The 14,400-nt window shown below is 38.1% G+C and overlaps 1 protein-coding gene across 14 annotated transcripts in view; it reads right to left on the bottom strand.

The window, feature by feature from the left end:
* Positions 1-6,428: 6,428 nt before the first annotated feature.
* LOC126354429 (axotactin) overlaps positions 6,429-14,400 on the bottom strand; it is a 547,963-nt gene continuing 539,991 nt past the window's right edge. For 6 of the 14 annotated variants that reach the window (XM_050004068.1, XM_050004072.1, XM_050004073.1 and 3 more), the window contains 2 exons: positions 8,587-8,695; positions 6,429-7,308 (listed from right to left, as the gene is read on the bottom strand). In XM_050004068.1, coding sequence (XP_049860025.1) covers positions 7,118-7,308; positions 8,587-8,695 — 300 coding nt within the window. In that variant the 3' untranslated portion in view covers positions 6,429-7,117. Of the gene's footprint in view, positions 7,309-8,586; positions 8,696-9,533; positions 9,673-14,400 lie in introns of those variants that run through there. The other 8 variants (XR_007565327.1, XR_007565328.1, XR_007565329.1 and 5 more) reach the window with 2 other exon arrangements.

The following is a 14,400-nucleotide window of genomic DNA, read 5'->3' as shown; positions in this document are numbered from 1 at the left end:
CATCAAACACTTTTGCTACAGTATGGGGACAGTGTTTTGCCACAATGGAGTGTCAACAAATGGATTGAAAAATTCCAAAATGATCACACAAGTGTTATGCACGATGAAAGAGCTGGACAACCGTTTACCGCCAAAAATGAAGAAACAATTAAGTGTTCACGTGAAATGATTCTCTTAGACAGACAATTAATTATTGATGAAGTGGCACATCATCTGCAAATTAGGCACAGTTCTGCCTGCGAAATCATCCACAACAGACTTGTATTTCATAAAGTTTGTATCAGATAGGTGCCAAAACAACTCACACAGTTGCATAAACAAACACGCTTGGATATCTGCAAAAAATATTTGGATTGCTATGGTAACAAAGGAGACAACTTCTTAGACAGGATCATTACAGGTGACAAAACATGGATCCGTCATTACGAGCTGGAGAGCAAACAGCAGAGAATGGAATGGAAACAGTCAAATTCGCCATGCAAGAAAAAGTTTAAGACACAACCGTCTGCAGGAAAACTGATGCTTACGATTTTTTGGGATCACAAGATCCATTACTGGAAAATTATGGGGAAAGAAGCACAGTAATAAACAGTGTTTGTTACAGTGAGATGCTTACTTCTAGGCTAAAGCCTGCAATCGAAGCAAACACCGAGGATTGCTGCCAAAAGATGTTGTGTTGTTGCACGACAACGCCTGAATGCATACTGCCCACATGGCTGAAATGCTCCAGAAACTCAAATTTGAAGTACTGGATCATCCTCCTTATAGTCCCGATTTTGTCCCTTCTGATTACCACTTGTTTGGTCCACTCATACACAGGCCTTAAGGGGCCGTTGATTTGTCTCATATGAAGTAATGAAAGAAGCAGTGCATTCCTGGCTTGCAGCTCAACTGAGAACCTCCTTTTATGAGGGCATCAGGAAGCTTGTACAACGATGGACCAAGAGCATTGAACTGCAAGGAGACTGTCGAAAAATGATGTTCTTATAAGTTTCCTATTTGATTACAGTAAAATTTCATAACTACTTTGTGGATAATAATTGACTTACCCTCGTATATAGGTCTGAAACTCAAATCATCTACATGTATTACCTTTACACATATATGGTATCAAATTTTACTTTCTCAACATTTCAGTTTCTTTTATAGTACACTGCAGTGTTTACATTTACATTTGCATTTATACTCCGCAACCCACCCAACGGTGTGTGGCGGAGGGCACTTTACGTTGACAGATGACTCAGTTCCCTCCTTAATAGATTAGTTTAGTTATTTACATTTTCCATGGACCATAATTGCAATGTCCTCCCCCCCCCCCCCCCCCCCCCCCCCTCCTCTCATATTATGCATTTAGAAGTTGTTCTAAGGAAAGGGGGGAGGGGGGTGTTGTCAAGAAGATATGATTTCAGTTTCTTTTTAGATTAATTTAACTGGTTATAAGATTACCCACATCACTGATGAGTACCTCACTCCTTTCTGTTCCACACTAAGACTGAGTGACTGATAATATAAGCTATTTCTCCTTCCAGTATTACACACACACACACACACACACACACACACACACAGTTGTTTTAGAACTGTGATTGATGGTTGGCAATGAAATTCATAAGGGAGTAAATGTACAGTAAGACTATTGTTAGTGTGCCCAACTGTTTAAGTGGCTACCCATAGAGGATATATAGTGTACACCTCATATTATACATGTTACACACTTCTGTGCCATAAACAGTCTTTCTCAGTGATGAGTTGCTGTAGATATTATGCCATAGACATTAGTGAATCAAGTTAAAAAGGTTAGTTAACTACACTGTCTGATGAAAAAAAGCAAACACCCAGAAGATTTGGTGAGATGTCAAGGTTTTTTCATACTGTTACATATCATTGGCGAGTATGTTAATGATTAGAGTTACAATGTCTTTCACTGATTTATTTGTACATTTGACAGAACTGTCATTTTCTTTCTTACTCACCACTTGCCTTGCATCTACACAATTCTTTCAGGTTTTTGTACATTTGTTTTTTGCCTAACTGCGCTTATTGACTGTTCCTGCCGTCTCTTGCAATATTTTATTTCCCAAACACAGTACATTTTGTTTTGTACAATGATTTCCTCTGCTTTCCTTCCCATTCTATCCAGTAAGTCTTCCATGACCCAGGGTTCTTTGTGACATTTCTGTAACCCTCCCCATTTCTTAAACCTGACCAGTTCTTTTCCTTTCCCTTCAGCCTGAATAGGAGCCACTGGCTCCGAAAGCTTGCGCATTTCCTTAACTTTTATGAGTGTTTTCTTCTGCTGCCACTTGGTGAGTAGTTTTTTGTTTAATCTGTGTTCTTTTATTACGATGGAACAGAAATCAGTTACTAGGAAGATCTCTGCTGTAATAGTTGAAAATACGGTAAACAGCACCATCAAATGTTTTGAAAATCCACAAAAAATACCAGTTAACAAATTTTATAATTTAAATTTTGTCTAATCTGTTGCACAAATTGAAAAATGGCATGTTGTGTGGCGCGATCCTTTTGAAATCCAAACTGAAACTCAGTATCTTTATTGGAATAGGTGTGCTGTTCTTATGTAGATAAACTTTCCCAGTACTTTTTAGATGCAAGTAAGCACTGACACTCATTGGTAATTATTAATACCTGCCATACAGACTTTCTTGTTAATAGGTGTGACGTAACATATTTCAACCTTCCTGCAAAAATACCCAGTGATAATGATGTATTTTGTATATGTCAAAACACATATGTTAAGAACAGAATTTTAGTAATTTACTCAAGATATCTTTAACTTTGTGGCAAGTTTTGACTTTGAGAGAGTTGTTATATTTTTGACTGCTTGAAAATGGCCAAGGATCATGCAGCCAAACGTTTGTGGGTTTTATACCAATTGTGCCACTGGAAGCATGAAACATCTTTATCAATTACATTTTTAGTTTCCTTGTCAGTGTATGGAAAATTCAGATTTGGCTGCATGTGGAAATAGCGTTGCTTCTTGCATGTATCCCTTTGCTTTATTTCTTAAATTGTCTGTGCTAATGTTCTGAACTATTTCCAGGAAGTTATTACTAAATATTTTGACTGCCTGTCTTCTAACTCTTATTATTAACTCTTATTATTTGGCTGTTTGCTTCATAACTAAATCATCACATTCGTTAACTAATTTCACAGTTTCTCTTAAAGATTTAATTTAATTATTTGGATTGTTTATTTCAAGCATTATACAGAGGTTTATTTTCGTTTTTAATCACTTTCCTTAAGACAGCACAGTATTTCTTGTAATATGAAATCAGTCCTAACTCTATGCTTGTCCTAATCATTTAGTATAATTTCCTTTCCTGTCTACATGATATTTTGATTCATTTTGGTGTTTAGGAGTCTTATTACTGCTGTACTTTATTGTGTTGATGAGAAAGCAGCTATTTTTATTCATAGAAATACAGCTAGAAATACATTAAATTTACAATTGACATCTATCACGTGTACATATCACTCCAGTCAAAATTTCTCAGACTCCCTTGAAATTTTCTGCATTCTGTTCGGTAATCACTTTTTTCCCCATGATGTCACCTCATTTTGATCAGGAAACTATTAGGTACAGTTACTTGTGCAGGGAGTCACCACTGGCCTACAAGTACTGCATTTTAGCTAGGGAACATTCTATTCAATTTCCTTTCGTGTGACCATAAAACACCATTACAGAAACAAAAGTACGTACACAAGAATTTTAAATTATTCTGTGTTCTTTTCAATTTCAGTTTGTCTTCAACATTTAGGATGCAGTTGGTTTTCTCATAAATAATGATATGTGGCTATTGGTATCAGGATTGTATTTCATTTTTATAGTAATATACACTATGTGATCAAAAGTATCTGGACACCTGGCTGAAACTGACACACAAGATTGTGGCACCCTCCATTGGTAATGCTGGAATTCAGTATGGTGTTGGCCCACTCTTAGCCTTGATGACAGCTTCCACTCTCAAAGGCATATGTTCAATTAGATGCTGGAAGGTTTCTTGGGGAATGTCAGCCCATTCTTCACAGAGTGCTGCACTACAGAGAGGTATCGATGTCGGCCAGTGTGGCCTGGCATGAAGCCGGGATTCCATAACATACCAAAGGTTTTTTATAGGATTCAGGTCAGGACTCTGTGCAGGCCAGTCCCTTAAAGGGATACTGTTGTCATGTAACCACTATGCCGTGCATTATGAACAGGTGCTCAATTGTGTTGAAAGATGCAATCCCCATCCCCGAATTGCTCTTCGGCAGTGGGAAACAAGAAGGTGCTTGAAACATCAATGTAGGCCTGTGCAGTAGTAGTGCCATGGAAAACAATAAAGCGTACAAGGCCCTCCACAAAAAACACGACCACACCATAACACCACCACCTCCGAATTTTACTGTTGGCACTATACATGCTAGCAGATAACGTTCACCAGGCATTCGCCATACCCACACCCTGCCATCAGATCTCCACGTTGTGTACCGGCGATTTGTCACACTGCACGTTTTTCTGCTGTTCAATCATCCAATGTTTAAGCTCCTTACACCAAGCGAGGTGTTGTTTGGCATTTATCGGCATGGTGTGGGTCTTATTAGAAGCTGCTCGACCATGAAATCAAAGTTTTCTCACTTCCCACCTAACTGTCATAATACTTGTAGTGGATCCTGATGCAGATGGAATTCCTGTGTGATGGTCTTGACCTATGTCTGCCTATTACACATTACAACCCTCTTCAACTGTCAGTGGTCTTTGTCAGTCAACAGATGAGGTTGGCCTGTACACTTTTGTGCTGTACATGTCCCTTCACATTTTCACTTCACTATCACATCAGGAACAGTGGACCTAGGGATGTTTAGGAGTGTGGAAATCTTGCGAACAGATGTATGCCACATGTGACACCCAATCACCTGACCATGTTCGAAGTCCATGAATTCTGCAGAGTGCTCCATTCTGCTCTCATGATGTCTAATGACTACTGAGGTCACTGATATGGAGTACCTGGCAGTAGGTGGCAGAACAATGCACTTAATATGAGAAACGTATGTTTTTGGTGGTGTCCGAATACTTTTGATCACATAGTGTACATGTTCCAAGTACATATAAAAGAACACCCAATGGACAACAGCTCATTTTTTTTTAAATTTTTGTACAGCCTGTAAGCTAAATACAAGATATATAATGTACTATGTTACTTTGATAGTTGCTCTGCCTTAAAGATCAATTGTGTTGTGAAACTGAGCACTTAACTGAAAAACAATGTGGTTGCAATGGACACTGGACAAAAAATGACTCTGATTGTAACTGAAAAATGTTTCTCTCAGTCATCATCATCATCATTTTAAGACTGATTATGCCTTTCAGCATTCAGTCTGGAGCATAGCCCCCTTATAAAATTCCTCCGCGATCCCCTATTCAGTGCTAACATTGGTGCCTCTCCCGATGTTAAACCTATTACTTCAAAATCATTCTTAACCAAATCCAGGTACCTTCTCCTTGGTCTGCCCCGACTCCTCCTACCCTCTACTGCTGAACCCATGAGTCTCTTGGGTAACCTTGCTTCTCCCATGCGTGTAACATGACCCCACCATCTAAGCCTGTTCGCCCTGACTGCTACATCTATAGAGTTCATCCCCAGTTTTTCTTTGATTTCCTCATTGTGGACACCCTCCTGCCATTGTTTCCATCTACTAGTACCTGCAATCATCCTAGCTACTTTCATATCCGTAACCTCAACCATGTTGATAAGGTAACCTGAATCCACCCAGCTTTCGCTCCCATACAACGAAAGCTGGGTTGATTCAGGTTACCTTATCAACAAGGTTGAGGTTACGGATATGAAAGTTTCTCTCAGTGTGCTAGAATTTTGAAGAAGCAGTGGCCCATACTTGTCAATAGGCACTGGAGACAATGGAATAATTCTGTAATGTTATTCCACAGGGATAGAATGTTACTGTCTTGTCAGGTATGATGTGACAAATGTGTGACTGCAGAGCATAGATGAGTGTGATGCAAATATTGTAGATATGTTGCTATAAATGAATTTGCAAGTAGAGAAATGGAGAAGGAAGAAAGTGTCAGCTTACTCCTCTCAAAAAAGTGACAAGGATCTGCTGAGTGTAAGTGCTCTATCCAATGGCTGGTTCACCAGTAACAAACATTACCATGTTACCATTCTATAGTACATGTCATATTGTCAAATCAGTTAACTGTACATGATATCTCTACTTGCCAATTAAATTTCAGTGCGGACAATTCATTCTGCCAACAAGACTAACACCAGATATCTGGGGGTCAAATATTTTATGCTTTTTTATTTTTTTTATTATTATTACTTGAAGGGCACCGTTTGTATTTCCCTCAAAATGTAATAAAGAGAGGAGAAAGATGCACAATACCAAGAAATGAACGCAAAACAACATAATAGCACAGGTAAGTCACTTGTGTATTTATTACTATGAAAATATACCTTACTTTGTAGGAGACTCAGAACAACACACTACAACAGAATTATCTACAATCAAATCACATTCATATTACAGAATTAACAGCTGAACTATAGCAACACAATTTCAAACAACAAGCTACAGCAAGTAAAATACATACTGTGCTAACACATGACAAAGATTGTAAGTAACAAAACATTTAGCCTGTTTACACAGTGTCAATGAAAAGGCACCTTTGGGCAGACAACTTAAAAGAAAAGTGGCAAATAGATTTTCACATACAGCTTCCAACTTCTGTTTCCATTATGTAACATTATTACCTCCCCCAATGCAGTTTTCTTGCCATTTTCTATGAGATGCGTCTGCAGCTGTTCCACATATTTTGCATATGGAGATTAAAACACCACATTCAAAAATACTCTTTAAAAGCTCAGTATGAAAGAATATACACAAATTCCTCTTGTCCTATCACTTCCAAACAGTTTTCCAATGTAAGTGAGGTCATAAGTTCATATATACAAATCACTTTCGTTGGCCACTCACTAGACTTTCTTTTAATAAATATATCCTGTCAAAGCAGTACTTAACAGAGGCAATAAAAAATAATACACTGTTTCTTGTTTGTTTGTCTTTCTCATAATTTTAGCACACGTCTATGAAACACTCAGTCAAGTGAGAGCACTGACTCCTTGCTGTCTCTTGATGCAACAGAAGACTGAAGACGTGGGCCTCCAAGGTAACTGATTGGATTCTCAAATGTGCGTCGCTCTTCATTCAAAAATATGGGTGATAGTTTTGCACCAGGTGTGAGTCGTGGTTTTAGAGCCTCAGATGTACTACCTGGTGCTATCATATCTGAAATTCATTTTTTTATAGTTTTAGTTTCCCTAGCATTAAAAATTGAATAAGAGTTGACTATGTTCTTTAACTTTCAAAAAGCATTATGAAAGTACAGCAAACATCACAGTTTTAATTTTATCAATATACTTTGTTGTTTACTCTTTTCACTTAAATGTTTGATTGTTTTGGTATGTATATAATACAACAGCTGAAAAGCCACTACAAAAATTAATTACTTTTGAATGACAGAAATGAAGTAGGAAGATACTGTAACAAATTTCATGTTACTTTTTCACTATCAAAAGTTTATAAAATACATTTAAAGAACAGCAGTTTATGTATTTCTTAACAGAATATTAAAGTTTTTGAAGATTGAAGTCAAAATATTATTTATAAAAAGTATCAAAGTCAACAGATTCTGATATCAGATCTGAAATTCAGAAGTTAATGAAAGCAAAGATTGTGGCAATGGTTACACCAACACAAAATTGGGATAACGAATTGAATCAAACAGGCTGTTACATTACTGTCATTATTCTGTTGTGGAGCAGTATATACAACATTTTGGGTAAAATTTTGTTCTAATGCAAAATTCTTTGTAAATCTATAAATGGCAACATTTAATTGCACACTTGGGCTCACCTAAAGACAGATTTCTCCTATTTCTACTTCAGCCTTGACAATTCAGCTATGCTTTTACTTTGGATTATTTTTTTTTTATTTTAGTTTTGACTCAGTACCACACATTTCTTTCGTCTTTTTGATAACTCATTCCCTTTGTTCCATGCCTTGGTTTTACTAGTCCCACCATCAATTGTTTGTTTCCTCATCTTAATCTTCACATTTTCTGCCACTTTCATTTTTATTAATTTGGGTTCCATCTTGTAACTGTTTCTGTTGGCATAGAACTGAAATAAGGATATCTGTACTGGTATGACAGTCACTTTGGTTTGTGCTCACTCTCATCCATACAAGACAGAGTTCACTTTTGTTTGTGCCCAACTGCCCAATCACTTCCCATCTCTGTTATCTTTCTATACCATTTCTCATCTGGTTTCTTTTAATTTTCTTTTCTTTTTCTCTAAATGGATATTAAACAAAGCTTTGCTTTCAAAAGTTTGAGGTTCATTATCCCCTATTTTATGTTGATGGGCCAGTTTTGACACAATGTCTGCTTTTGAAGAGTTTTACATGTCTGTTTTACCACAGCTTCTTATTCATGCCCTTAGTTCTTAACTTAATTTTTTAAATAGATATATAAATTGCATAACAGTGTTACCTAACAGTGCTAACCTCTGTTTTCCACTCTCTCCTCAGGAATTGGTGGAAAAGGTGGTGGAGAACTCACTTGAGACACACTACTGACCCCATTTATGTTCCCGTCTGCTCTTTGACCCTGCCCCTGATAACACACAACATATTAAAACATAGATACAACACACAATTATGAACATTATAAAAGAAACGAGACATGTAACTGTACAAGGAAAGATCCATGCTCAAATGTGAGAAGAACCCAGAAGTGAGGAGGTTTATCCCAACATGCAAAGAGACACTTCAACATACAAAATAATACATTTAATTTATATAAGTTGGATTATCTCTGATAGTCCATGCATCTAACCTGTCTAAATGTAAAAATGAAATACATAATTTTATTGCCAACAGGCATCCCATTCTTTACATATCTTAATTTAGTAGGCTCTGATAAATGAATAACATATTTGGATTACAGCACAACATACTGTTTACAACAAATTACAAGGAAACAAAGTTTGGTTTTTGGCATGCTAAGAACTATGTTGAAGTTTCTCAGAAGAGTTTAACATACAGTTTCACATGCAGTTAGAGAAGGATAGAAAATTTAAGATGCACAGGGAAGCTTCAGAGAGTGTTACAAGTTTACTTCTGTGATTCTTCTTTCATCTTACAACTGAAAATATACTTGGATTAATTATGAATCAAATCTCTGCTTGTATCTCAATAGCTGTGGTAAGGCGACATGCAAGATACTCTTAGAAGATCGTGCACCTCTTTAGAAGATGAATTGTAAGCAAGAGTTTCTGAATCTCTGATTTGACTGTGGAAATGTATGCTTTGTATGTCTGCACCCAAAGGACACTTCTTACTCTGTGCAGTTTTGTGTCATAAGGAAATAACATGCAGCATTATCCCAGTAGTTCATGCTACACTGTCCCTTATAAATTTATCATTTTTTTTCTGCCAATTTGCTGGTTCACCTTTAATATAAGCAGTACTCGTTTTTTTTTCTGTCTGAACATCCGTATCACTTCAGGCATATGGAGTCGTAGTGAATTCAATGCTTCCTAGCTCATCAATACTATATGGTAGAGTATGATTGTGGTTTTGTTTATATACCTGAAAATATTGGAATGTGATGTCAATCTGATTATGCTAGAGCCACAGATTTATCCTGCAACATTATAAGCAGTTACTACGTGAATGTAAATATTTTGCATAACTTTAAAAATATTATGCTGTACTTCTCGATTACTGTTAGTTTATAAACTAAACCCTTTATTGGTAATATTTTATGGGTTACTGATAGAAAATATAAACTGTCTTGCAATCATTCTTTGGTGTTAATTACTTAGTTCCATATAAGTAGAACAATATGTCTCCAAGCAAGAGTGCATTGCTTTGAAACTTCCTGGGAGATGGAGACTATGTACCAGACCATGTTCCATGTCCTGATCTGGCCCACAGTTTTAATCTACCACGATGTCCCAGGGCAACATGTATTCCAAATCATATTGTGATGTATAATGATCTTCAGCTGTAGTAATAATGACACCCTTTCATAAAATAAGTAATTATTGGACTCCAATGGTACAGGGTCTGAAGATAAAAACTGCTATAGTACTTTAAAATATGAAACATAACCACTGATACTGAGAATGAGAAAAGCAAATATGAATGATCTAATTTTAAATATGTAATTTAACTGGATAGATAAATATGTGAATAAATGTGTGAAAGACTGACACAACTAACTGGGATATAAGGAAAAGTGACTCAAATTCTTCAGACCTGGAAGAATAAAAAATTCTGTGCAAGAGAAACAGTAAAGAAATCTATGACATCTTAAAGTATAACACATTAGGAGTATGATTACAGGATGACCAGACAAAGGAAGTATATATTTGAGACAGAAATGATGGAAAAGAACACACAAAGATAACACAAAACAACAAAACAGTAATAGAGGAAAAAAGGAAGTGTCCTTTGTGCAGTTATATGGTTAAAAGAATGTACGACAAAAACAGCTGGTAGTGAAAACATCATTAGAAAGAATGCACAAAACAGGAAGTGTGGATGATGAGATGAAATGATGCTGTGACCCTCTGGCATAGTGGATAGAGTGAGGAACATGGGTCATCATTAGCCTCAGGGTGTTTGTTGAATACATCAAATAAATACCACACTGATTACAGACCATTAGCATTAGCTTGCTCTTTACCAGAACCATTCTGTAATTCTGGAATGCCAATGAGCTGTTCGTTGTCCCCAAATGTAACAATGAAGTCTTTCTTGTTTTGGGTCCCTCACATTTAAAGCTGGCAACAGTTTACAAACCCAGTGAAGATTAAGAACTTCAGGGATATCTTGCTTGAAAATTGGTTTTATTGTTTCTGTTCTGTTTTCTTCTCTTCTCTTGCCTGATTCTATAAAAGGCAAATTTATTACTACAGAGCCTCTGCTGTGACCTGAAGAATGTTTACAGGAAAATGTACAGGAGCTCTTACACTAAGCTGGCATGTATCCAATGTAGCCATTAATTATTGAGTAATAAAATCTTTGGTACCTTACACAAGAATGCTGAAGATTAGATGGGTAGATCACATAACTAATGAGGAGATATTGAATAGAATTGGGGAGAAGAGAAGTTTGTGACACAACTTGACCAGAAGAAGGGAGCGGTTGGTAGGACATATTCTGAGGCATGAAGGGATCACAAATTTAGCATTGGAGGGCAGTGTGGAGGGTAAAAATCGTAGAGGGAGACCAAGAGATGAATATACTAAGCAGATTCAGAAGGATGTAGGTTGCAGTAAGTACTGGGAGATGAAGAAGCTTGCACAGGATAGAGTAGCATGGAGAGCTGCATCAAACCAGTCTCAGGACTGAAGACAACAACAACCTCACCTTGCAGCATTCTTCAGTGAACTGCTCTCGGAAATGCTTTCCAAAACCTCATCATGTCAGTTTCATCTGAACTTGAAAATGTCTTATCTGATTCTTCAAATGGTGGAGAAGTTACAATTTGTTTGTTGAGTCTCAGTATCTGCCTTTCATGGGTGAAGCACTATCAACTGTGCTGCCTGAGCATGCCTCATGGACCAGCTCAATGACATGACCTGTCACAGGCTTCTTCCTATTACTTCCAAATCGGTGGCAGGTGGAAGCTTTAATAACCTAGTTGATGAGGTATGCTCAGACAGCAAAACTGATAGCGCACTATGCATTACCATGTTCCTTAATATTTTTGAGCAGTCATACACCAATATTCTTTGAATGAGTCTAAAACATATCTGTATAAAATTTTGTAATGATTGAAGCACTGTAAATCATGCTGACTTTAGCAAGCTCCCTAGGCCCGACAAGACGCCTCCTGAGACGCGGCAAGGCAGGAGTAGGCAAAATGCAAAAAGGAATAACAATATTAATGTGCTAATAGTAAACTGCAGAAGCGTCTATAGAAAGGTCCCAGAACTGCTCTCATTAATAAACGGTCACAACGCCCATATAGTACTAGGAACAGAAAGTTGGCTGAAACCAGACGTAAACAGTAATGAAATCCTAAACTCTGATTGGAATGTATACCGCAGAGATAGGCTGGACAGTGAAGGGGGAGGCGTGTTTATAGCGATAAGAAGTGCAATAGTATCGAAGGAAATTGACGGAGATTCGAATTGTGAAATGATTTGGGTGAAGGTCACGGTTAAAGCAGGCTCAGACATGGTAATTGGATGTCTCTATAGGCCCCCGGGCTCAGCAGCTGTTGTGGCTCAGCACCTGAAGAATAATTTGGAAAATATTTCGAGTAGATTTCCCCACCATGTTACAGTTCTGGGTGGAGATTTTAATTTGCCGGATATAGACTGGGAGACTCAAACGTTCATAACGGGTGGCAGGGACAAAGAATCCAGTGAAATATTTTTAAGTGCTTTATCTGAAAACTACCTTGAGCAGTTAAACAGAAAACCGACTCGTGGCGATAATATATTAGACCTTCTGGTGACAAACAGACCCGAACTATTTGAATCAGTTAATGCAGAACAGGGAATCAGCGATCATAAAGCGGTTACTGCGTCGATGATTTCAGCCGTAAATAGAAATATTAAAAAAGGTAGGAAGATTTTTCTGTTTAGCAAAAGTGACAAAAAGCAGATTACAGAGTACCTGACGGCTCAACACAAAAGTTTTGTCTCAAGTGCAGATAGTGTTGAGGATCAGTGGACAAAGTTCAAAACCATGGTACAATATGCGTTAGATGAGTATGTGCCAAGCAAGATCGTAAGAGATGGTAAAGAGCCACCGTGGTACAACAACCGAGTTAGAAAACTGCTGCGGAAGCAAAGGGAACTTCACAGCAAACATAAACATAGCCAAAGCCTTGCAGACAAACAAAAATTACGCGAAGCGAAATGTAGTGTGAGGAGGGCTATGCGAGAGGCTTTCAATGAATTCGAAAGTAACGTTCTATGTACTGACTTGGCAGAAAATCCTAAGAAATTTTGGTCCTATGTCAAAGCGGTAGGTGGATCAAAACAAAATGTCCAGACACTCTGTGACCAAAATGGTACTGAAACAGAGGATGACAGACTAAAGGCCGAATTACTAAATGTCTTCTTCCAAAGCTGTTTCACAGAGGAAGACTGCACTGTGCTTCCTTCTCTAGATTGTCGCACAGTTGACAAAATGGTAGATATCGAAGTAGACGACAGAGGGATAGAGAAACAATTAAAATCGCTCAAAAGAGGAAAGGCCGCTGGTCCTAATGGGATACCAGTTCGATTTTACACAGAGTACGCGAAGGAACTTGCCCCCCTTCTTGCAGCGGTGTACCGTAGGTCTCTAGAAGAGCGAAGCGTTCCAAAGGATTGGAAAAGGGCACAGGTCATCCCCGTTCTCAAGAAGGGACGTCGAACAGATGTGCAGAACTATAGACCTATATCTCTAACGTCGATCAGTTGTAGAATTTTGGAACACGTATTATGTTCGAGTATAATGTCTTTTCTGGAGACTAGAAATCTACTCTGTAGGAATCAGCATGGGTTTCGAAAAAGACGATCGTGTGAAACCCAGCTCGCGCTATTCGTCCACGAGACTCAGAGGGCCTTAGACACGGGTTCACAGGTAGATGCCGTGTTTCTTGACTTCCGCAAGGCGTTTGACACAGTTCCCCATAGTCGTTTAATGAACAAAGTAAGAGCATACGGACTATCAGATCAATTGTGTGATTGGATTGAGGAGTTCCTAGATAACAGAACGCAGCACGTCATTCTCAATGGAGAGAAGTCTTCCGAAGTAAGAGTGATTTCAGGTGTGCCGCAGGGGAGTGTCATAGGACCGTTGCTATTCACAATATACATAAATGACCTGGTGGATGACATCGGAAGTTCACTGAGGCTTTTTGCAGATGATGCTGTGGTGTATCGAGAGGTTGCAACAATGGAAAATTGTACTGAAATGCAGGAGGATCTGCAGCGAATTGACGCATGGTGCACGGAATGGCAATTGAATCTCAATGTAGCGAAGTGTAATGTGATGCGAATACATAGAAAGATAGGTCCCTTATCATTTAGCTACAAAATAGCAGGTCAGCAACTGGAAGCAGTTAATTCCATAAATTATCTGGGAGTACGCATTAGGAGTGATTTAAAATGGAATGATCATATAAAGTTGATCGTCGGTAGAGCAGATGCCAGACTGAGATTCATTGGAAGAATCCTAAGGAAATGCAATCCGACAACAAAGGAAGTAGGTTACAGTACGCTTGTTCGCCCAATGCTTGAATACTGCTCAGCAGTGTGGGATCCGCACCAGGTAGGGTTGATAGAAGAGATAGAGAAGATCCAACGG

Source organism: Schistocerca gregaria, chromosome 3 (assembly GCF_023897955.1).
Source record: "Schistocerca gregaria isolate iqSchGreg1 chromosome 3, iqSchGreg1.2, whole genome shotgun sequence".
Taxonomy (NCBI): Eukaryota; Metazoa; Arthropoda; class Insecta; order Orthoptera; family Acrididae; genus Schistocerca; species Schistocerca gregaria.
This window is presented reverse-complemented; position numbering and strand designations above follow the sequence as displayed.